At 43.0% G+C, this 24953-nt stretch overlaps 1 protein-coding gene across 5 annotated transcripts in view; it reads left to right on the forward strand.

Annotated features, from left to right (window-relative positions):
* B4GALT5 (beta-1,4-galactosyltransferase 5) overlaps positions 1–24953 on the forward strand; it is a 65552-nt gene that overhangs the window by 35114 nt on the left and 5485 nt on the right. For all 5 annotated transcript variants that reach the window (XM_077832625.1, XM_077832630.1, XM_077832626.1 and 2 more), the window contains 7 exons: positions 9129–9263; positions 18110–18223; positions 19517–19641; positions 20634–20750; positions 21331–21518; positions 21932–22054; positions 22967–23068. In XM_077832625.1, the coding sequence (XP_077688751.1) occupies positions 9129–9263; positions 18110–18223; positions 19517–19641; positions 20634–20750; positions 21331–21518; positions 21932–22054; positions 22967–23068 (904 nt within the window). The remainder of the gene's footprint in view (positions 1–9128; positions 9264–18109; positions 18224–19516; positions 19642–20633; positions 20751–21330; positions 21519–21931; positions 22055–22966; positions 23069–24953) is intronic.

Raw genomic sequence — 24953 nt, forward strand, 5'->3', positions numbered from 1 at the left:
CTGATTTTAAAGATGCTCTGGAGTTGGCACATCGGCCTTCTAATCCCAGCTCTGCTTTGCTGTGTGACTTTGGAGAAATTACTTATTCTCTGTGTACGTCATCTTCACCCTGTATAAATCAGAGATAATGTCATCTCCCAGTGCTCAGCAAATGTTTTTAAATGTATCCTTTGACAGGTGGGCAAAGTATTATTACAAATGCTTCCTTAAAAACAGTAAGCCCCAAATATCCTTAATTTTAACAATACATTAGAATGTAAATAGCTAAATTTTAAAGTTTCACAATTGCAGACTAATGTTCAGGGAAATCAGTTCTGCTTGACTTTTTTTTAATACAAATTGTATTGCAACCAAATGTAGACCTAGTCTTCCTATATTTAATTTTTCTTGCATGTTAAGACCAAGCCTATGGAAGCCATTCTTTAGTTGTTGTAGTACTACCTATCCTTCCTTATAGCCTCAATGATGGTCCTGTTGCACTGCTTGCTCCTCTTGCTCACCAGACTTGTGAGCTGTAGCTCATGAAAGCTTATGCTCAAATAAATTTGTTAGTCTCTAAGGTGCCACAAGTACTCCTTTTCTTTTTGTGGATACAGACTAACACGGCTGCTACTCTGAAACCAGACTTTTAAGGCTTACCGTACCTGTATAACAAAGCTTTTTATGGACTCTAGAATCTATTTGTAGCAAGAGAGAATAAAATCTTAGTTAAGAGCTATTGAAATCATACTGAATAGTTATGATAGGTCCATCAATGGTTATTAGCCAGGTTGGACAGGGATGCAAATCGTGCTCTGAAGTGTCCCTAGCCTCTGTTTGCCAGAAGCTGGGAATGTGCGACAGGGAATGGATGACTTGATGATTACCTGTTCTGTTCATTCTCCCTGGGGCACCTGGCATTAGCCACTATATTGGCTGCAGGATTGGCGCCCTGGCCCCAGCAGGGTGGCTGAGGAGGCAGTCCCAGAATCCTCATGCAGCATAATAAAGCAAAATCTTTGTTGCCAAACCCTGCAACCAGGGGTCCAGCGGCAGCGCTGGGGAGGCAGATTCTCTCCTGGCCTATTATACCTGCTGCCCATGGTTTTAGTCATGCGTATTTTTAATAAGTCATGGACAGGTCACAGGCAGTAAACAAAAATTCACAGCCTCTGACCTGTCCATGATTTGTACTAATTACCCCTGACTAAATCTTGGGGGGGGGGGCAGGGGGAGCAGCCTGGGGGGCACCGCAGGTGCTCGTGGGGTGTGTGTGTCGTGGTCTGGGGACGGACGGACGGACACCCACCTCCCCGGTAGCGGTGACATCCCTCTCTCTCAGCTCCTTGGCAGAGGTGTGGCTGGGCAGCATTGGCTCCACAGCTCCCCTTGGCCAGGAACTGCGGCCAATAGGAGCTGCGGGAGTGGTGGCTGCAGGCGGAGGCAGTGTTCAGAGCTGCCTGGCCATGCCTCCGCCTAGGAGCTGAGGAGTGGGATGTCACTGCTTCTGAGGAGCCCCCCCAAGGTAAGCGCCACCCAGAGCCCTCACGTCCTCCTGTGCCCCAGCCCTGAGCCCCCTCCCACACCCAAACTCCTGCTGCTGGAGGCAGGGGGGGCGGGCACAGTGGCCTGAGACTTTGTGGCCAATGCGACTGGCTCGGGCTGCTTGAGCTACTCAGGCAGCCCCCACGCCAGGCGCACCGGCTGCTGCAGAAGTCATGGAAAGTCAGGGAATCCATGATCTCTGTGACAAACTCAGCCTTACCGACGTGACCATTATTAGGTCGACCTAACCCCCACTGTAGACGCAGCTAGGTTGATGGAAGAATTGTGCCATCAACTAACTACCATCTCTTGAGGGGTACAGTGGTGTAGTTTCAGTGCTGTAGCTGGGCCATTGTAGTGCTTGCAGTGTAGATATATCCTCAATTTAGAACTTTGTATTAGGGAATGTGGGTGCAGTTCCCTAGTGCCTGGAAGTACACTGAGGTCTTCTGGGGGTATGTCAACTCCTCTAGATGTTTACCTGTTTTTATGGCAGGCTACATAAAAAGCATTAGTGACGTCCGTACAAACTAAAATGTTATATAATGACTTGTTAATGCTGCTCTGAATTGTATGTACAGTATTTATATTCCAATCAATGTATTTTATAATTATATGGTAAAATTGAAAAAGTAAGCATTTTTTCCATAATAAGTGAACGCTGTGACACTTTTGTATTTTTGTCTGATTTTTGTAAGCTAGTAGTTTGAGGTGAAACTTGGGGGTATGCAGGACAAATCAGACTCAGAAAGGGCACAGTAGAACCACTGCCCTAGAGTAACCTTTCTAACCTGAGCTCTCAGTGACTGAGTGCGTGCATAATAAGCTTTGGAGCTTCCTGGTATGAGCCAACCTTTGTTTTCCAAGTTAAGCCTTTGTGCTGTATGTTGCTATTAGAAAGCCAATTGCTTGTTACAAAAATGTATGGTCTTCAATCCTTGTCCTTTGGTTCAGAGGTATTTTGTTGGTTTACTGCTCACCCTTATGCTGAGGGCCTCCTTTTTAATGAATGATGCTATGACACTGCACCTGTCAAAGTTTGACTCAGACTCACAATTTATCAGACCACTCTGTTTTATTAGCAAAGCTGCTCTGCTAATACATTTAGAAGTGAGCCCCCCGAGTGGGGCTTGTCTTCTAATTTATACAGTTTTTTGGAGAACAAGTTACAGAGAAGTTACAGACAAAAGAAGAAAAAGATTTTAGTCACCACCCTTCGAGATCCCCGAGACCAGTCACGTGTCTTCAATTACCTGCCACCCTTAACAATTTCCTTTAACAGCTTCCAGTTAACTTAACTAATTGCCCTTCACACCTTCCATTCTGATGCCTGCTTCTTAGATGTGCTGGCTCTATCTTAATTGCTTCTCCATTCAAAAGCTAACTGTCCCTACGTGTGCTCCCTCAGATACTTTGTAACATGTTTTGGCATGCCCTCTCATATACAATGTATCCAGCATGTCCCCTCATACAACGTTATACTTATACGTTATACTTCCACACACCCCATAAGGCTTTATGGAAATATGCTTATGAATGTATATATGACATAACTGGAATATGTTTTATGCTACATATGCCATGTGACACATCTCTGTAAAGGTTATGATCTACTGAATCTATTAATCCCATTTGTATGCATGTATCATTTTTGTATTCGAAGTTATGAATATTGGGTGTGTACTGGCTTGATTTTTAAATAGCCTTTGTAAAACATTTGGTCAGCTTCTTGAGAAAGGAATGTGCAAATTAAGTGCCCAGTCAAGAAACACTTAACAAACAATGGATCTTGGAATGCTCAAATCCACATAGGAAGTCTACTTGTGGATGTTCAAGGTAGCATGTGACCCATGGCTGCTACCTGTAAGTTCTGAGTCATGCATGGACATGTGACTGGCCCTTGTGACTCCAAAACTCCATATTGTAGCTGGGATCTACACAGGGGGAGTGAGGGGTGTCCACCCACCAGAGAAAGTCTATTTAAACCCTGAGGAGACCCCTCCATTTTGTCTTCAGCTGGCTAAAGAGAGAGCCTCTCCACCTCCAAAGATACCTGAAAGAAACTGGAACAAAGGACAGTAACTACAGGGGGTGTGAGTGACTGCTGGACCCAGACTATAAGGAGACTAGTCTGTAAAAGGAAGTTTACTAGAATTCCTCTAAGGATGAAGTTTTTAATCTGTATTCAGTTTCTTACCACATTAGACATAGACTTGCGAATTCTATTTTATTTTACTTGATAATTCACTTTGTTCTGTCTGTTACTACTTGGAACCCCTTAAATTCTAGTTTCTGTATTTAATAAAATCACTTTTTACTTTTTACTAATTAACCCAGAGTATGTATTAATACCTGAGCGGGGGGGGTGGGGAGGGAACAACTGTGCATACCTCTCTATCAGTGTTAGAGGGCAAACAATTTATGAGTTTACCCTGTATAAGCTTTGTACAGGGTAAAACGGATTCATTTGGGGTTTGGATCCCCATCGGGAGTTGGGCATCTGAGTGTTAAAGACAGGAACGCTTAAGTTGCTTTCAGTTAAGTCAGCAGCTTTGGGGCATGTGGTTCAGACTTTGGGTCAGTGTTGGAGCAGACTGGCATGTCTGGCTCAGCGAGATAAGGTGCTGGAGTCCCAAGCTGGCAGAGAAAGCAAGGGCAGAAGTAGTCTTGGCACATCAGTTGCCAGCCCCAAGTGGGTTTCTGTGATCCAACCCATCGCAGATGCCATCTTTGCTTAACGTGTTAGTATTTTCATCTGTCCTTATAGCTTTTCCCATTTCACTGCCTCAGGAAGCCTTGTATCACTTTTAAATACTCTTGTTTAAATCATTTACCTGTGTTGGGTTAATTTGACCTGCATTTTTCCTCTACTTCCAAACAGTCTAAGTTTTTTTTCCTCTATTCAAGCTCCAAAAATGAATACAAACATTTTAAATCTCATTAGAATTGTGATGCAAACTGGCAAAAGGGAACTGAAGATCTGACAATGAAAAGACTAATGAAAATGAATTTTTCTTGTAGCCCGCAAGAAACCTGATTAAAGGGTTGGAGGATATAATGACAAATACATAGTATTTGCATAATGCTTCACCCTCAAAATACTATACATCTTACCTGAGGTGAAAAGGGGTGATTGTCCTCTGGGGCAGAGGTAAAGTAGAGTAATGATCTTAGACATCGGGAACATTCCAGTCACAGAGGAAGACACTTATCACTCAGGGCTCCTAGGCTATAAGGAAAACAGCCTCTTGAAATAAGGGTGTGAGCATCCTCAGAAGAGCTGAGAAATAGAATTCTGCTCAAGGCAAAGCTTGGGACTGCATGGTTTAGAGCAGTGATACTCAGGGTTTGTCTACATTGGCAATTTACAGCACTGCAACTTTCTCACTTGGGGGTGTGAAAAAACACCCCCCTGAGCGTAGAAAGTTTCAGCGCTGTAAAGCACCAGTGTAAACAGTGCACCAACGCTGGGAGCTACGCCCCTCCCAGCACTCAAGCTCTCCCAGCGCTCTGCCATGACGCCATAAGACATGTTGAAGTGCTGCCGCTGCAGAGGTGCTTGTGTAGACTAGCCCTCAGACCTCAGTAGTTCAGGAGCTAAATTAATGATCAACATTACCCAAAAGAGCCACAGTAGTGCAAATTCATTGTTTCATTTATCCGTAGTGTTACGGATTTTTATATTATATTCTCACAGCAAATAAGTTAATAACTTATTGCAAGTTGATAACTTAATTGGTTAGTATAGTAAAAGATTAGTTAATATTTAAATTAGTGTTTTAATTAGGGCTGTCAAGCAATTTAAAAAACTAATTGCGATTAAACAATAATATACCATTTATTTAAATGTTTTTGGATGTTTTCTGCATTTTCAAATATATTGTTCCAATTACAACACAGAATACCAAGTGTACAGTGCTCACTTTATATTTATTTTTGATTACAAGTATTTGTACTGTAAAAAACAGAAGTATTTTTCAATTCACCTAATACAAGTACTGTAGTTCAATCTCTTTATCATGAAAGTTGAACTTACAAATGTAGAATTATGTACAAAAAACCTGCATTCAAAAATAAGTGTAAAATTTTAGAGCCTGCAAGACCACTCAGTTCTACTTGTTGTTCAGCCAATCACTGACAAGTTTGTTTACATTTGCAGGAGATAATGCAGCCCAGTTCTTCGTTACAATGTCACCTGAAAGTGAGAACAGGTGTTCTCATGGCACTGTTGTAGCTGACGTCGCAAGGTAACTACGTGCCAGATGCGCTAAAGTTTCATATGCGCCTTCATGCTTCAACCACAATTCCAGGGGACGTGCGTCCATGCTAATGATGGGTTCTGCTCGATAGCAATCCAAAGCAGTGCGGACTCATGGATGCTCATTTTCATTATCTGAGTCAGATGCCACCAGCAGAAGATTGATTTTCTTTTTCGGTGGTTTGGGTTCTGTAGTTTTCGCATCGGAGTGTTGCTCTTTTAAGACTTCTGAAAGCATGCTCCACGCTTTGTCCCTCTTAGATTTTGGAAGGCACTTCAGATGCTTAAACTTTGGGTCGAGTGCTGTAGCTATCTTTAGAAATCTCACATTGGTTCCTTCTTTGCGTTTTGTCCAATCTCGAGTGAAAGTGTTCTTAAAATGAACATCATGTGCTGGGTCATCATCTGAGACTGCTAGAACAGGAAATATAGGGCAGAGGGCGGGTAAAACAGAGCAGGGGACATACAATTTTTCCCCCAAGGAGATCAGTCCCAAATTTAATTCACGCACTATTTTTTTTAACAAACGTCATCAACATGGAAGCATGTCCTCTGGAATGGTGGCTGAAGCAAGAAGGGGCGCACAAATGTTTGGCATATCTGGCATGTAAATAGTTTTCAATGCTGGCAACAAAAGTGCCATGCCAAATGCCTGTTCTCACTTTGTTGACATCGTAAATAAGAAGAGGGCAGCGTTATCTCCTGTAAATGTAAACAACCATGTTTGTCTTAACAATTTGGCTGAACAAGAAATAGGGCTGAGTGGATTTGTAGCCTCTGAAATTTTACATTGTTTTGTTTTTAAGTGCAGTTATGTAACCAAAAAAAAAATCTACATTTGTAAGTTGCGCTTTCATGACAGAGTTTGCACTACAGTACTTGTATACCTTTTTTACAGTGAAAATATTTGTAATAAAAATATACACTTCGATTTCAATTACAACACAATACAATATGTATGAAAATGTAGAAAAACATCCAAAATATTTAATAAATTTCAATTGGTATTCTGTTTAACAGTGCAATTAAAACTGCGATTAACTCAAAAAAATTAGTCACGTGAGTTAACTGCAATTAATCGACAGCCCTAGTTTTAATGCATGCTGCAAAGAGCCATAGGAGGCACGTTAAAGAGCCACTTGCAGCTCGTGAGCCTAGTCTGAGTACCACTGGTTTAGAGACTCTTCCCCCAACCTCTCTACTCTCATGTACGCTGAGGAAAGCTTTTATGTGCCAAGGCTGACACTTGAGTCATTGTACCCTCTTCTCTGAGTTGTCCAAAAGAGTTTTTACAACGTGCAGAAAGTAAAAAGGCGTCTCCCTCCATAAACTGTCATTATCCAAATGGCAGAAACCCCTGCTTCTCCTAGGACAGGGGAAGGCAACCTATGACACACATGTCAAAGGGGGCACGCGAGCTGATTTTTCAGTGGCACTCACACTGCCCAGGTCCTGACCACCAGTCTGGGGGGCTCTGCATTTTAATTTTAAATGAAGCTGCTTAAACATTTTTAAAACCTTATTTACTTTACATACAATAGTTTAGTTATATATTAGATGTCTAGAAAAAGACTTTCTAAAAACATTAAAATGTATTACTGGCATGTGAAACCTTAAATTAGAGTGAATAAATGCACACCACTTCTGACAGGTTGCCGACCCCCATCCTAGAAACTTGCCAAAAATCATGCCTCATCAGCTGAGCCATCAGAAGGTATTCTTTAATACATTACCTTTTGCAGAATTGTATGTCAGAATATTAAATCACATCACATTTGCCTGAGCCAACCCACAGTCTTTTGTGGAATTATTCATTGTAGCATATTAAAATGTAAATGAAAGATAAAACCAGAAGGAGCATGTATGTAGACTTTTTACAGAACCTATGTAAATTTGTCAGTGAGCCTTATTTATCTTTTAATTTTGGACCAGGTATAAAATTTCCTCTTTCTACACAATTCTTTTAGCAATTTTCTTTAAAAATAGTTAGAAATCCCCTTACAGAATATTACATTCCTATTCTTTATTCCATTTTCCCTTATTCCATTCCACATGGCTAACCCCCTCCTTGTGGTAGGGATTTCTGCCATCAGGCTAGTGGCAGTCTATGGGGTGAGATGCTCTGCTCTTTTCTGTGTTTTTAAAAAACTCTCTTGGACAACTTTGAAAGGTGGCCGTAGAACAACTCGTCCATATACAATGTAACTTGCTTCTAGGATACATCTTCTTTATCGTTAATAATCGGTGGCCTTGGTGCAGTTCAGATGGACTTTTTATAATTATAAATTGACGAAGGCTGTGTATACACTAGCACTTTTGTTGGTATAACTTCTGTTGCTCCGGGGTTTGAAAAAGCACCGTGCTGAGAGACCTAAGTTACACCGACAGAAGCACCAATGTGGACAGCGCTATGTCGGCATGAGCCTCTCCTGCCAACATACCTACCACTGCTTGTTGGGGATGGTTTAATTGTGTCGATGGGAGAGCTCTCCCATTGGGATAGAGTGGCTAGATGGGAGATCTTACAGCCGCGCAGCTGCATCAGTACAGCTGTGCCGCTGTAAGCTCTCCCTGTATGTTCCTCTTAAAACCAGGAAAGGCATGCCGTCTGTTTATTAGTAATGCTACCAGTAAGGGTAAATATATTTTTAAAAGATCCTTTTTTGTCCAAAATCGCTGGTGGCACAAAAATGCGTATGTCCAAACATGAAACATAGGGGCTTTGGAAAAGGCATAAGGGGACCAGACAAAAGGCAACAGGGACTTAGCAACATGTAAAAAGATACAAGATGAGTAAAGGTAGAGTTGTTATTACTTACTAGTCTAGTTCTAAGCACCCCAACAGACAGGCTTTCTTAGTATACTGACTAAAGGTGAGATTCAAGGCTAATGAAAATGGAATAAATTCCATATTTATGTGCCAATTTCTGTTACTAAGCAGGCTGTAGTGCACCATCAGCACCAAAACCCTTAATTCATTCTTATTAAAGTCCCCCACTTACAAAATCCTGTATTTCCTGGTTTACTAAAAACATGTCTCAGTGGTATCAGGGTTTAGTAGGAATGTAGCCTCTAACTATAAAATCCAGGACTGGATTTTAGGACTAAATAGTTTAAATTCCTTTTATTGTTCCAGATATATTTTGAAATATGCCTTAGATGTAGTCTTGCGAAATTGTATGATCTTTCCATCCCACATCAGGTAACTTGGGCCTGTGTCCCCCAAAGAGCTTCCTGACACAAGGAAACTGAGGTGAAGCAGAATGGTTCCAAAAAGGGTTAAATATTTGAGTTTCTCCTACCTATAAAATTTGCTGCTAATTTAATCTCTGGTTATTTCTTGCAGTGAACACCTACCTCTTCATGATGCAAGCCCAAGGCATCATGATTCGTGAGAACATGAGAACAATAGGAGCTCAGGTTTATGAGCAGGTGGTCCGCAGTGCCTATGCCAAGAGGAACAGCAGCATGAATGACTCAGGTATATTTTTAGTAATTAAGTCAATTTGATTAGAATTCCTGTTACCACTGGAAAGTGACTCAGTCTAAACAGTTATTCTTGAAGAGAATAAATGCATGGGTAGACACAGGAGAGGAGCGTTTGCTTTTAGATCACCCTCTATAATATAATATAGAGCAGGGGTTGGCAACCTTTCAGAAGTGGGGTGCCAAGTCTTCATTTATTCACTGTAATATAAGGTTTTGCGTGCCAGTAATACGTTTTAACGTTTTTAGAAGGTCTCTTTCTATAAGTCTATAATATATAACTAAAGTTGTATGTAAAGTAAATAAGGTTTTTAAAATATTTAAGAAGTTTCATTCAAAATTAAATTAAAATGCAGAGCGCCCCCCCCCCCCCCCCCCCGGACCGGTGGCTAGGACCTGGGCAGTGTGAGTGCCACTGAAAATCAGCTCTTGTGCCGCAGGTTGCCTACCCTGATATAGAGGGTGATCTAAATATAATAGTCTGTATGGCCCGCTCCTCAGATGCCTCTAGTAACTTTGAGGTATTTACAAAACAAGACAAGAATGGGTTCAGGGCTGCATCCTTTTTCTTCCATCTGCTTTCTAGAGATGCAGTGAGTGACATCTGTGAAATCGCATTTTGTTTTCTTGAAGGGGTAACACATTAACACACATCCTTATGAGCCTCACTCTTCACATGCAAGAAAGGACCTGAAGTTTCCGTAAATTGTCTGTCTGTTTCAGAAGTGGGAGTAGATACAGGGGTTCCGACTACAGGCCCCACAACTATTTTTTTTTTTTTAAACTGCTTACGCTGTATTCCCTCGAATGTAATACTGGTTTGACATCTTTGGACATACCACCTTTGTGTATTAGTGATCCATCTGAACCAAATTGCTCTTCACACATGCCCATCTTCTGCCTCCAAAAGTGGTCTACCATGTAAATCTCCCACAAGAAATTTCCCTGCCACTTCTCTTAATCTGGTCTTCATCTTCTTATCTTTTTTTCTTTAGACAAGTAGTGCAATTTTATGTCATGCTCCTAGGACACGCACAACAAAACTTGCAGCCCAGAAGAGGGAATTTAGGTGCCTGTCACCTCTTGCACCATCCCAGTTGTGTTTTAATTTAGGTAGTCCAAGCCAAACTGATAAGTGCCATTTAAAATTGCTGTAGTTGTGTCTGCTGTGCAGAAGTGGATTAAGATTTATTGGGGCCCTGGGCACAAGAACATTTGCGTCCCTACAACTCTCCCTCACCATAGGGCCCCCTGCACCTCCCCTTCCACCCCCCCCCCCCCAAGGCCCCGTCCCTGGCTAGGCCAGAAGCCGGAGCCAGGCCGTGCTAGGAGCTGCCCAGGGATCCTGTGCCATTTTGAGGAGCCCCAGACCCTCCACCTGCTCTGGGCGGCGCACCCCAGGGGGCAGGGACCTGGGCTGGGGTTGCTCTTGGGCACCTGGCACCCTGCACAGGGCAGGTGGAGGATCTGGAGCTCACCATAGCTGCCCGGGCTATCTGGGAAGCTCTTACCACAGCCGAGGGTGATCATATGGCCCATTTTGGCTGGGACAGTCCCCTTTTTAAGCCCTGCCCCAGATATGCCAACTTTTTTTGGCAAAACTGTGCATTTGTCCTGTTTGCTCTTGCCAACTGATGATCAGTTGGCAAGAGCAAATGGGACATATGCCCAGTTTTGCTAAAAAGGGGCTCGGGGGGATGAGCAACGGAGCTATGGGAGTTGAGAGGGGCTCGGTCCAGCTCCACATGGTGTGGGAGGAAAGGAAGGTTTGGGCAAGCCCCACATGGTGTTCGATTTTCCTTTTAGGAAGTGTGCTCATCTTACCACAGTGACTACAGACACAAAGAAAGGGGGTGCAATCAAATAAGTTTGAGAACCACTGTTCTAGGTCAGTGGTTCTCAATCAGGGGTACACAGAGGTGTTCTACGGGGTACATCAACTCATCTAGATATTTGCCTAGCTTTACAACAGTCTACATAAAAAGCACTAGCAAAATCGGTACAAACTAAAATTTCATACAGACAGACTTGTTTATACTGTTCTGTATACATACACTGAAATGTAAATACCATATTTATATTCCAATTGATTTATTTTGTAATTATATGGTAAAAATGAGAAAGTAAGCAATTTGTCAGTAATCGTGTACTGTGACACTTTTGTATTTTTGTCTGATTTTGTAAACAACTAGTTTGTAAGTGAGGAGAAACTTGGGGTATGCAAGATAAATCAGACTCCTGAAAGGAGCACAGTAGCCTGGAAAGATTGAGAGCCACTGGTCTAGGTAATACATAGTGTGTCTTTCTCTTCTAGCTACATAAATAATTCAAACTTAGGACTTTTACGAGCATAGCTAATTTGCAGACAGACACACCATGCTTAACCAACCTAGTTGTGCCAGCAAAATCCCTACTAGAAATACAGTTATACCGGCAAACCCCCCCCCCCCCCCGTTGTTTCTATAGCTTATTTTGTTTGAGGGAAATGGTATAAGCTATACCAGCAAACCCTTTCTAAACGTAAGTGGTTACTTACAGTGTTCTCACAGAACAAGCAAGTCACTGTTGCAAAAGTCTCAACCTACCTTCATGCAGTATCAGGCTGGAATGATGTCAGTGAGTTTCAGACAAGCACGACACCTAGTGAGGGCGAATCCCTGCTGTGTCACTAGGTTTCAATAGTGAGAACAAATGGGAGAGGAGTGTTACAAGATAACTGTTACTTTTATGAATAAAATCCAGGATCCTCACCTTTGTAAATATGGAATGGGAGTTGCTGTGGTGTTTGATAGGTCACACCCTTTCTTAAGCTTTTCTGCCATAAAGTTAGATTGTTGACCATTTGGTATTAATGCATTCTCAAATTACCCAAGCAACAGGTAACATATTGCTCACCACATACTTAGTCTTCACTACCTGATTAAAAAACTAGAATTTCCACTGGATTTGGCAACTCAGTTCAGTCTATTTTAATATGTGAAAATAGATTAAAACAGATTTTTTCCAAACTTCTGAAAGCTAAGCCCACACATTAAGGAAAAAGAAACCAATTGAATCCCTTCCTTCCTCTACTGCTCCATGTGGTGGTAAGTCTTTTATACATCTTTTATACATCCGTTGTGCCCCTCCCCAGCTAGTTCTTTGGGCCCCTCCTGGTTTGTGAGATCTGCAGTTTGTGAAAGTCTGGTTTGCCACCCACTGAAATGAATGGGATTGTTCACACCTCAGAGCTCTAGTGTCAGGGCTAGTCTACACTGGCAACGCTAAAGTGATGCAACGTGGCTAATGTGGTCGCTGCGCAGCCCTGGGAGAGAGCTCTCCCAGAGCTCTTAAAAACAAAAAAACCATCCACGAGGGGCGTAACTACCAGCGCTGGGAGCACTGTCTACACTGGTGCTTTACAGCACTGAAACTTGCGCTCAGAGAGGGTGTGTTTTCACATCCCTGAGTCCAAAAGTTTCAGCACTGTAAATGGCCAGTGTAGACAAGCCCTCAGGCTCTCTGCAAACTCAGGTAGATCTCTCTCTGTGACACTTGTTTCATGCTTTGAAGGTTTTCTTCACAACCATAACAATGAGAAACTATTTTTAAATGAATGTGGAGATTCTGGAGAACAATGGAGCTCCATCTGTACCCCTCACCTAATTCTTTGCACTCCCCAGAATGGGGCATGCCTACCACCTTTTGTTCCAAGGCACATCTCTTTTTGATCTTGCCTTTGGTAGTGTAAACATACATCATTAATGTACATATAATGAAAAGAAGAAAAATGTGATTGTCCCCTGAGAAGAGGAAGGGAGAAAGAGGGATGACAGATGCTAGTCACATCCATACACATCTGGAAGGCAAGTGAATACTATGGTGATGAACGCTGTGTGTAGGAACTTGAATAGCATAGGGAGTAGGATCCTAACAATTCTGTAGAACATAGCTTCATTTTTTAGAATATTAAAGAAAATGGATCTCTCTAGAATAGACTTCAAACCAGACATCTGTTTTTTTTTGAGTTGCTACAAATCCACTATATTAACAGTCTGTCTTTGCTAACATAATTGTTTGCATTGTTTTGTAGACATCTTGGTCCCAGGATGTTAGAGAGACAAGGAAAGGGTGGTAATATCTTTTATTGGACTATCTTCTGTTGGTGAAAGACAAGCTTTTGCACTACACAACAGAAGTTGGTCAAATCAATTCAGCGCCTTGTTTCCCTAACACAACACTTTTAGTGGTGCAATTGTAGAACAAAGTTGTTATGAAACAACCTGGCATGGTAACAGGTTCCTGTATAACAGTGGTCTCCAACCTTTTTACTCACAAGATCACTTTTTGAATTTAAGTGCAACCCAGGATCTACTCCACCCTGCTCACTACTCCCTCCCTCCCTCCCTCCTTCGCTTGCTCTCCCCCACCCTCACTCACTTTAACCAGGCTGGGACAGGGGGTAGGGGTTCGGGATGGGGTGTGGGCTCAGGGCTTGGGCTGTAGGAGGAGGTATGGGGTGCTGGCTCCAGGAGGGAGCTCAGGGTTGGGGTGTGGGCTCCCATCGAGTGGCACTTACCTCAGGCTGCTCCCGGTCAGCGGTGCACCTGGGCTAAGGCAGTCTCCTTGCCTGCCCCAGCCCCACGCCACTCCCAGAATGGGCCAGTGTGGCCCCTTGAGGGGCAGGGGGGCATGTGGCGCTGCACGCTGCCCCCTCTGCAGGCACCACCCCTGCAGCTCCCACTGGCCACAGTTCCCCTTTCCCAGCCAATGGGAGCAGTGCTTGTAGGCAGGAGCAGCGCGCAGAGACCCCTGGCGCCCCCCTCCTCCTCCCAGGCCGCAGGGAGTGCTGGCCGCTTCTGGGAGCAGCGTGGGGCCAGGGCAGGCAGGGAGCCTGCCTTAGTGGCAATGCCGCTGGACTTTTAGTGGCTGGAGATCGCGATCTACTGGGAGAGTCTCCAGGATTGACCAGTCAATCACGATCTACGGGTTAGTGACCACTACTGTAGAATGCAAACAGTTTTTAGCTATTAAACAGGAGACCTTGGTTGGCTTTGTGTTCAGTGGCGTATACCAGTGGTTTTTAGTCTCTGGTCCGCAGACCCCTGGAGGTCTGCAGACTATGTCTAAGGAGTGTGCGAAAGGTGTCTATGAAAATAAAATTTCAGATCCCCGAAAAAGATTTCTGTTTTTCTGATCAATCAAAAGTATGTAAATATCCCACCCCCCCAGATCAAAACCCAGAAGTGTTGTCACCATAGAAGCCCACCATTTAGCGCCTTTTTTCAAAATGCATCAAATGCCATGCTGAGTACGTGCAGCAGGATTTATAGTTGAATTCTGTTCAGTCATATTTCAGTCTAAGGCTCCTATAATAGGGGTCCACAGACCACAGATTGAATTTCTAAAGGGGTCCACACCTCTATTCAAAATTTTTTAGGGGTCCACAAATTAAAAAAGGTTGAAAACCATTGGCATATACTGGATATCATTACTCTTGAGAGCATTCTGCACAAAAATAAATATATATTTATTTTCTGCGCATAATATTTTAAAATTAAGGAAATTTTATTTGTCAAATAAATGTGGAGGCTCTAGCATGGCATTGGGGAGCACAGGCCACTGGCTGCACAGAAGTGGGAGATCACTATGCAGCTCCCCCCCAGGACATGGACTCAGCAGTGAGGCTGCATCCAACCCTGACACAAAGCAAGGACAGGGCCTGCCCCAGAAACACCCCAGGGCCCTGCCCCTCTGTGCAGGCAGGCAGGCTGACTCAACAAGGCAGGATCCAAGTGTGGGGGGATCCAGGTGTGGGTTGAGAGGATTCTGTGTGGGGCAATCTGGGTGCAGGAGGCTCAGTGGGGGTTCTGGGTGCACAAGAGCTTGTTGAGGGGTTCTGGGTACAATAGTAATGGGACTCTGCAAGGGGGTCCAGGTGAAGGTGGTTGAGGCTCAGCATGGGAGGTCTGGATATGTGGGGGACAGAGCTCGGTAGGGGGGTCTGGGTGTGAAGAGCTCAGTGTGGGGTTCAGATGCTGGGAGAGTGGGGCTCAGTGGGGTGGGGATCCAGGTGAGGTGAGGATCCGAGTGGCTCATTGGAGTGGTCCAGGTTCAGGGGGAGTGGGGCTCATTCGGGTGGGGGGTTCTGAGTGTGGGGTGGGATGAGGCTCGGTGAGAGGTTCTGGGTATGAGGGGCTCTGGAGCCACGGGGGGAGGGAGGTGGGGGTGGGTCCATGGGGGAGCAGCTACCTGTACAGGGATCCCTCCCCCTGCAACTGAGGAGTGGGGAGTAGAGGGAGTTTGCAGAGCTTCCTCCAGCTGGGGGAGAAATCTGGGAGTGATCCGGCCCTGGATGCTGTGCGGGGAAGAGGAAGTCCCGTCCTCCCCAGCCCAGCTGGGACTAGCAGCTGAACCTGGTGCAGGGGCGGAGCCACCAGCCAGGTCTTCCCCATTCCCACCTCCTGCCCCACAGTGATTTACTTCTCTGCCAGCTGCCTTAGTTACCCAAAACATACTGCTGGGGAGGGTAGTATGGCCGCTCTTGTGGTTTCCCTTTGCTTTCCCATTAGAAAATCATTTTTCTGTGGGGAAGCAAAGAAATGTGCGGGGGAGATAAATTCTGCATATGTGCAATGGCGCAGAATTCCTCCAGGAGTAATTCATTCTCGCTGCCTTTTGGAATGGGCTGGCATATTTTGCCCTTCATTCAGCTATGTACCTTTATTGACACTGCTTAAGCAAGCTACAATTTGAGTAACTGTTGGTCATAAACAATCTTTAACAAGTGCCTATTTAATGAACTTGAACTTTTAAGATGTTTCCCTCTTGCATTTTGGCAAACACCAAAGGCAATACCTACGCATTCCAGGTATAAAGAAAAGGAGTTGAGTCTCTTCATGCATCAGTACAAGATACTGTCTATAGAGACCTGATCAAAATGTTGCAAGATATAGAGCAGGGGTTGCCAAGCTTAGCGGGCCCTTAGTGGCCCAGTTGGTTTTTCAACTTTAAATGAAATAGTCCAGATGAAGAAAATAGTCTCTCTACACCTGCTAGCTTGACTGAACCAAATGTAATTAAGGCAAAAGCTTTTTACACAACAAACTGAAAGCACTTGCTTTGGAAAAATGTAAATACCAGCATTTGCTCCATTATAATGACTGAAAAGAATATAGGTACTTAATATAGTGCATGGCACTGAGATGTTATTTAAGGCTTGAGTTGACATAAAAAAATGGTTTCCCCTTGATTGTTGTATATAATATTATTTAAAAGCCGCTCTCTTTAATTAAAATTTGAGGGTTCATTGACTCAGCATGATGATCATTTATTTAAATTATTTTAATAGATTATAATTTAGGTATTAACACCGGTTAATTTCAAATGGGATTTATTTTAAAAAACAAATTAAATTAAAAAATCCCTGATTTATAAAATAGTTATCTAGACTGATTTAGTGTCCAGCAAGAATATCAGTTCTGGCCACAAGATGTTACATTGCACATACAAGTACATTGTATGACTTATTATTTGTATGGCCTCCGTTTAAACTGTAAACTCTTTGGGAGCAGGAACTGTCTTTTTGTTCTGTTTGCACTTAACACAGTTTGGGAACTGTTGCCTCCCGAGTTAGGCAAAGAGGTGTTAAATGACTTGTCCATAACTCTTAAGTGGGGAAAGGAGGCATAAAACCAGTCCCCTTGCTTTTTCCCTTTTGTAAAGTGAGATGACATTTGACTCAAAAGTAGGACCAGACAGCAAATGTGAAAAATCGGGATGGGATGGAATGGGGGTAATAGGAGCCTATATAAGAAAAAGACCTTAAAATTGGGACATCTGGTCACCCCACTCAAAAGGCAGATTCTGCAGAGAATGTCTTGACCCTCAGATCCTTAACTTATGAGAGGTACAGTATCGTGATTTAGGTTTCTTGTTTGATACAGATAATTTAGAAGTTTCTCCTAATGTTTGAAAGCAATTGTAACTTCCCCTTTGATCTCAGGAGTTGCCTAAAGTGGCTATTTGTGATACTTACTTTGGAAAAGAATGGAGCATGCATTGTCCGTAGAAAACAAATACACTTCTTGGAGGCCCAAACCTTTTAAAAATAAATGTATTTACGCTTAATTGAGAAATAAGTGTAAACGTTCTCTTCAGATACTGTCATGGCCTGCTGAAATGTCAGCCTCACTTGTCTTTTATTTTTAGTTTAACTGAATAAAAGGCTGCACCTAAAGCTGGATTTTTATTTGTGGTACATTAAGAGAATGAAAAGTAGAATTATGCAAGATATGCAATCTTTTATTCATGAGAGAAGTTGCCAGGCTTGGAGGATAGGTCTGGAGATGGAGTTGGCATGTGTGCCCTTAGGAAAGGAGTGACCCAAGCAGTGCTTGCTTCTCTTCACCCAACCTATTGCTTTAGTCTGATTTTTTTCTAATAAGAGAAGTTGCAACTCAAATAATTCATAGGTTGCAAAACCGGAAGGGATCGTTATGATAGTCTAATCTAACCTTCTGCATAACTTGGCCCATATGCTTGTCTTGTGGTCCTTTCAGCCTCAGCTGTTCTGCCTAGCAGAAATGTTGGGAAGGTTTTTAAATGTCCACCTGTTGCCATGTACACACTGTCTGTTGAAATGGCCAGGCCAAGATACTCTAGACTGATGATCATGACATATCAAGGAATAAAGCTGTGTGGAAATGCCTGCAGTTCAGGATGCATCAGTACATTGTAGTTAAAGTTCCATCAATACACTGTAGTTGTGAAATAAGTCCGCTAAATGGCTTTGTTAGTAATACAATATTGGAGAATGGAAAAACCTGTAGCTCAAGTAGTTTTTTCTTTTCCCCTCCCTAGATTATCCTCTTGATTTGAACCACAGTGAAACCTTTCTGCAAACCACAACTTTTCTTCCTGAAGATTTTACCTACTTTCCAAACCATACCTGTCCCGAGAGACTCCCTTCTATGAGTGAGTAGTGCTGTGACTCGTTATCTTCCTCTCCTCTCCCTATGCTCCATCTCCATGCTGCCCCCTCCTTCCAGATTACAACCTATAAAACCTATTTCCTGTGGGAATGGGAGGAGGTAGGAAGAGCTTACTGTTTTATTACAGGTTCTGCACCATCCCAGTGTTGTGTACACTGCAGTCTTTGGGAGATCAGCAGCTATGCTGGTAACCGCTAGAATATCCTCAAACCCTCACATGTGGGTTTCTGGGAGATCTTCACCGTTTTACCTAACTGCTCCAGAGTCCTTGTCTGTTCCTGCATGTTTTTGGATGGTGTGTTCTAGTACCATTTGTCTACCTCCTGACTTATGTACTGCACCTTCTTTTATTTAGCCATGTTACGTGGATGGGGAATGAATAGAAATGCTGTTCTGCAAGCACAAATGCTGTAAATCATTGTTTACCAGACTCCCAGAACTAATCAATCTCTTTGTTTGAGACTCATCTTTTTTTTTTAGGGAATGATAGAAGTGCTTGCTCCTTACCTCTTCACGGGGCTTACTGCAATATTTGCCAACCTGGACTAGTTCTAGAAACAGAGCAATGGAATACAATGAATTGGACCACCAAACTATCCTCTAAAAAATCCTATTTTGAATTTCACTGGGCAAGTCTCTCTTCCTTGACCTATGGTCAGAAAATAGTGACTAAGCGGGGTGTTGGGAAGCCAAATGCTAGTGAGGAAAGAAGACACTAAAAAAATTTTGTGAACTGTTTTAAATTGAAAATTGGCTTTTGACAAAACAAAACTTTTCTGCTGAAGATTGATTTTTTTCATTGAATCTCATTATTTTGATTTGGAAATGCTGCCACAGTGCCTTATCCTCCCATTCGCTTCTAAAGGCTGGGCTCCCTGGGCAGACAACAACTCCTATTATGCATCACAACCAGAGTCTCCCATGATGCACTGCCTCTCTTCAAGAGGGAAGACCATGATGCGTCATGGGAGATGTAGTCTGACCAGGGAGCCCAAGCTATAAAGGAGAATGAGATCATGAGGTACTGTGGCAGCATTGTCTAATCAGTTTTTTACTGGATAGTTTTTTTTACTGGATCCAGTTTTTTACTGGATACTTGACAGGAAAAGACCCATTTTGCAATCAGCCCTAATAATAAGTGTATGAAAAGTGAAGTGGGCAGAAGCATGCACACTGATGAGGTAGGACCATGAGACTGAAGTGTGTGAGAAGCCTGAGATGCACCTTCTCTTGCTGGGACTGGAATATTGACCTCTTCTTTCCATTGTGTACACAGAGGGCCCAATTGATGTAAATATGAGTGAAATCAGAATAGAGGATATCCATCAATTATTCTCTAAAGACCTGTCTATCAAGCTAGGAGGCCATTGGAAACCTGATGACTGCCTGCCTCGCTGGAAGGTAAACTGTAGCCTCAAAACAGCCACAAGTTACATTAAAATGTGATGCCATTGTTCAGTACAAAGGAGTGCAAACAATGGCATTGGCAAGAACTGGGCTATAGTTACATTTTGCCATTCTAAAGAAAAATATCTTGTGTTACATCACAGATAATGTAGGGATGCCTGTAACATAGGTGTTTCTTGTCTGGCTTTATACCTGTAGCTTCAGGAGCCTCTTACCTAGTGACAGATGGGTCAACACTTCATTTCTTTTATAAGAAAGTTTTGGAGAGGGGTGTGTGTTGCTAATGGGATGTGGAGCCTGTCAGCTCAGCTATCGTTCAAATCCAGCTCAGCTGATAGTGTCTGAAATGTGTTGCATGCAGATGGCCGTTTACTGGTTTGTGTAATGAATTAGTTCCTAGCTGACAGGTATCCAGATCACCAAAATTACCTCTCTTTTTGAGCAAGAATTAGCCCAGAAAGACCAAGGGTAACATGGACCTTGGAGACAATGACTTTATCTTTGCTACAGAGGTTCCCTGCTTGTAAGGGTGGAGACGCATTAACAGCATGGTGTAGGAGAATCATGCTCTACCTTTTCAGCTGGTAGAAGATTTAAGTCTCCAGCGCAGTCTCTCTCCCCTGACCGAGCATGAAATTGTTAATGTTTGAAAGAAACGTCGTCTCTCCCAAGTAGTAGTATATTTTAAAAAGCTAGAGTAACCGAAATGCACAAAATAAAGGAGGCATGAGAGTGAATGGCCAACACACGATTGTGTGCTCCATGTTGTATGTTGCATGAAGGAAAAAATCCATCACGGCAGCCCCAGGAAATGGGTTAGATCTGTTAGTCCTTTTCCATCAACATTGTCTATGGTCCTGTGATTGTAAACACATACACATGGCTTCAGGCATACCCGATGCTCTGAGCTGAAGGTTTGTGGGCTGCCAAAGTGAAAGCTGGTTTCCAAATATAGTAATAACTACCTGATGTCTTCCATCTCTTAGGTGGCAATCCTGATACCATTCCGCAATCGTTATGAGCATCTTCCAGTTCTCTTTAGGCACCTTATTCCAATGCTGCAGCGCCAACGTTTACAGTTCGCATTTTATGTCATTGAGCAAGTGAGTCACTTTCCATGTATATGCAATGTATTTTTCTGAGCTAATCCATCACCAGTGGGAGTAACCACTGGAACATGAAACTTGCTATTGTGTGACTGATTGCTGCCCGATGCATCCCACATATGAAAGGCTATTTACTACCTTCTGCCCCCCGTTATTGCACAATAATGGCAAATCTCCAAGTGTGTCCTGTGTGTTTTTATCAGCCAGAGTACATATCATAGGCTTTCAAAGGTTACTGCTTAGCGTTGATGTGTGTACAATACCTAGCTTCTCATAATATGCCATTCACCTGAATGTTATGTTGGACACAGGCACTTTCTGAAAGCTTCTGGGAAATTAAGTCTCTTAGAATAAATTAGGCTTGTTTAGCACATATATCTGTTAAACCAGGGCAAGAGGGTTACAAAAACAGGAATTTAAGGGTTTTTTTTCCCCCCTTGAGTTTGTGTAGGAGGCCATGAGAAGAGTGACTGACTTCCAAACTTGTACTTGGTGTACATAGAGTTTGTGTGTGTGTGTATGTATATAATATGAATTGTATATTGAGCTTCTTCTGAGAAATAGCTCTACTTCCTAGGCTGGTAACCAACCATTTAACCGTGCCATGCTCTTCAATATTGGCTTTCGGGAAGCAATGAAGGACTTGGACTGGGATTGTCTGATCTTTCATGATGTGGACCATATACCAGAAAATGACCATAACTATTATGGATGTGGACAGATGCCAAGACACTTTGCAGCCAAGCTGGATAAATATATGTATCTGTAAGCACCTATATTCCCCCTTCATGGATAAAAAGTCAATAGCTAGATTTTAAAAAGATTAATTTCAGTTTGGTTTCCAGGTTTTGTGCAAGTAAACATAGCAGAAATAGAAGCAAACCTGCCAATAGCTCAAGGCTTAATTCAGCTGCATCCAGGAGAATGGCTGCTCTGACGGGGGAGGGATAGCTCAGTGGTTTGAGCATTGGCCTGCTAAACCCAGGGTTGTGAGTTCAATCCTTGAGGGGGCCATTTGGGGACTGGTCCTGCTTTGAGCAGGGGCTTGGACTAGATGACCTCCTGAGGTTCCTTCCATCCCTGATATTCTGTGACAGGCTGTGAACAGGCAATTGCATCAGCCCTGACCTGAGACACTGTTCACAACAGGTGTGACTAATGCGCTCTTTTTTATTTAGGCTTCCTTATAATGAGTTCTTTGGTGGAGTGAGTGGCTTAACGGTGGAACAGTTTCGGAAGATCAATGGCTTTCCTAATGCGTTCTGGGGCTGGGGCGGAGAGGATGATGATCTTTGGAACAGGTACTGATGTGTGTCTTGACTTGAGTCTACTTCCCAAAGATAGGGGGATGGACAGGCTTCCATGCAGACTTTCCTATGGTGTGACTCTTCTGCTCATTGATGAGTTCTTGTAACAGCATCTAACTCGTGACACCTGATGCATGTTGTACAAACTGTCATCATTGATGATACAGTAGTGGCTGGCCTGGTAAAAGAATGTGCTGCCACAGGGGTTGGGGATATATTTCCTCAGGCATACAGTGCACGCACCCGGCTTCTTGGCAGTGGACGCTCCTCAGGGCTCTGAGTGAAATAAAGCCTGGGTATTTTACCTGCTGCTGTGAACTGGTTCTAAGCCTGCCCCCTGAAAGCCTTAATTTGGTTGAGCAGCTTTCAGACATCTCCATCCTTGCCATTGCATGGAAAGGGGCTTTATACAACATGTGGAGGGAAGCTGCCCCTCCCCACCCAGGCAGTGTGGATTGGCTCTGGAGCTATTCCATACCCTCTTCACATGGGTGGAGGAGTGGGGAGACTATCACGCCTTTTAGGGTATCCTGATAAATGGAAAGATTGGGCTTTGATTCCATTCTACTAAAGCAAATTGGATTGGAAGCTCATAACTAACAGAGAATGAGGAAATATAGTTCTTGCCATAGGGAACTTTATGAAATTGTTGGCCTTGGGCATTATTTCTCATGTTGATGTTCATCTGAAGATCAGTTTGACTACTCAATTAAAACGTAATGTACTGAAAGCAGCTTAGTTTGCCCAAAGCCTGAACTGGTTGAAATCTTCTCACTTCATTTAGCTATCTAATGGAAACTTGTACTTACTACAGACGACAAGTCTGTTGTGGCTTATGATTGTTCAGCCTTGGCAAGTATTGAATTGGGAGCAAATGCAACAGTCAGTCCTATCTTTGTAATACAGGGTTCAGTATGCAGGCTACTCAGTGACTCGGCCACGAGGAGTCACCGGGAAATACAAGTCAATTCCACACCATCATCGAGGTGAAGTGCAGTTCCTGGGAAGGCAAGTGAGATTTTTATTATTGAAGATTTATGTTTCATTCTGAAGGATTCCAAAATCATCGTGCCACTATATAAATCCATGATGCGCCCACACTTTGAATACTGAGTCCAGTTCTGGTTACCACATCTCAAAAAGGGTATAGTGAAACTGGTAGAATTTCAGAAAAAGGTGGCAAAATTGATCAAGGGTATGGAACAGCTTCCATACGAGACGAGAGTAAGACAACTGGGGCTGTTCATCTTAAAAAAGAGATGACTAAGGGGGGATATTACAGAGATCTATAACAGTGGTTCTCAAACTTTTGTACTGGTGACTCCTTTCACATAACAAGCCTCTGAGTGCTACCCCCCCCCCCATAAATTAAAAACACTTTTTAATATATTTAACACCATTATAAATGCTGGAGGCAAAGCAGGGTTTGGGGTCGAGGCTGACAGCTTGCGACCCCCCATGTAATAACCTTGCGACCCCCTGAGGGGCCCTAACCCCCAGTTTGAGAACCCCGATCTATAAAATCATAACTGATGTGAAGAAAGTGAATTGAGAGGTGTTATTTACCTTTTCAGACAATAGAAAAATCAGGGGTCACCCGATTAAATTAATAAGTTGCAGGTTTAATACAAACAAGAGGAAGTACTTTTTCACACAATGCACAACTAACCTGTGGAACTCATTGCCGTGGGATGTTGTGAGGGCCGAAAGTATAACTGGATTCAAAAAAGAACTGGGTAGTAAGTTTATGGAGGATAGATCCATCAATAATTGTTAGCCAAGATGGTCCGGGACACAACCATATGCTTGGGGTGACCCTAAGCTTCTACCAGAAGCTGGGAGTAGTAGACAGGGGTACTTCACTCCAAAATTTCCCTGTTCAGTACACTCCCTGTGAAGCTTTGGTATGGGCCACTGTCAGAGACAGGATACTGGGCAAGATGGACCATGGTCTGACCCCTTGTGGCAGCTTGTATGTTCTAACGTTATGTACTAAAGCACTTCACAAATTAGCATTCATACTGTATAAGAGGGTAATTACCCTGAAGGGTAATATGTGGCAGCAGTCAAGCAATGCACAGAGTTTCTTCACAACAGTGTTAGGACAGGAAGGGAATAATCAGAAGTGCAGGGAGACAAGATGTAATAACCCAAACTGGCATGGTTAATACCCTGGACCCTTTATTCTAAGGTCCTGTTTAGTGATTGTTGCTTTTCCAAAAGAGTGGATTTTAGCAGCATAGAACCTTTTGGCAACAGGCTGCGGCCCTGGCTCTGTACTCTGAAGAAAGTGAGCCTCTCGTGGAGTAGTCAGCACCACATACTGAAGCAACGTTTGTTTCCTTGAAGGTTCTCATCTGAACATTGAACCAGGCCAGCCCTGCTTAACCTGTAAGAGGGATTGTAGCAGGATCCACAGCCTTGGGTGTTATAGTTTCTAGAACAGCCTCTGTCCCTGTTTCTATTAGACCTTGTTTATGAGGAAGTTCAAACTCTCCTGTATCTGAATCGTGCAGGTAGCTTCAATTGCAAAAGTAATATGTCAGTCGTGCTTCATAGCAGTTTTGCTCCATTTTTGTTTGAGGTGAAATAACACCTCAATCGGCTTCCTTTTCATTTTTTCTAGTGTAAAACACAGCTGCAATAGGAAAAAATATATTTTGCCATAATTTTAAAGTGAGCAAGATTTTGCATTCAGCTAACTCTGACTTTTATTTTTATTTTACAATAGAGCCTTGGAATGCCAACCAAAGATCAGGGCTCCATTATGCTAAGAATGTAAAGATAAGTAACAAAACAGTGCCTTGCTCCACAAAGCTTATAGTCTAGGTGAAACAGTATGCTGAGTCACCAGGAAAAGCTCCACATCATTAGGTTTTGTTCCTGTTTGAGA

Source organism: Eretmochelys imbricata, chromosome 13 (assembly GCF_965152235.1).
Source record: "Eretmochelys imbricata isolate rEreImb1 chromosome 13, rEreImb1.hap1, whole genome shotgun sequence".
Classification (NCBI taxonomy): domain Eukaryota; kingdom Metazoa; phylum Chordata; order Testudines; family Cheloniidae; genus Eretmochelys; species Eretmochelys imbricata.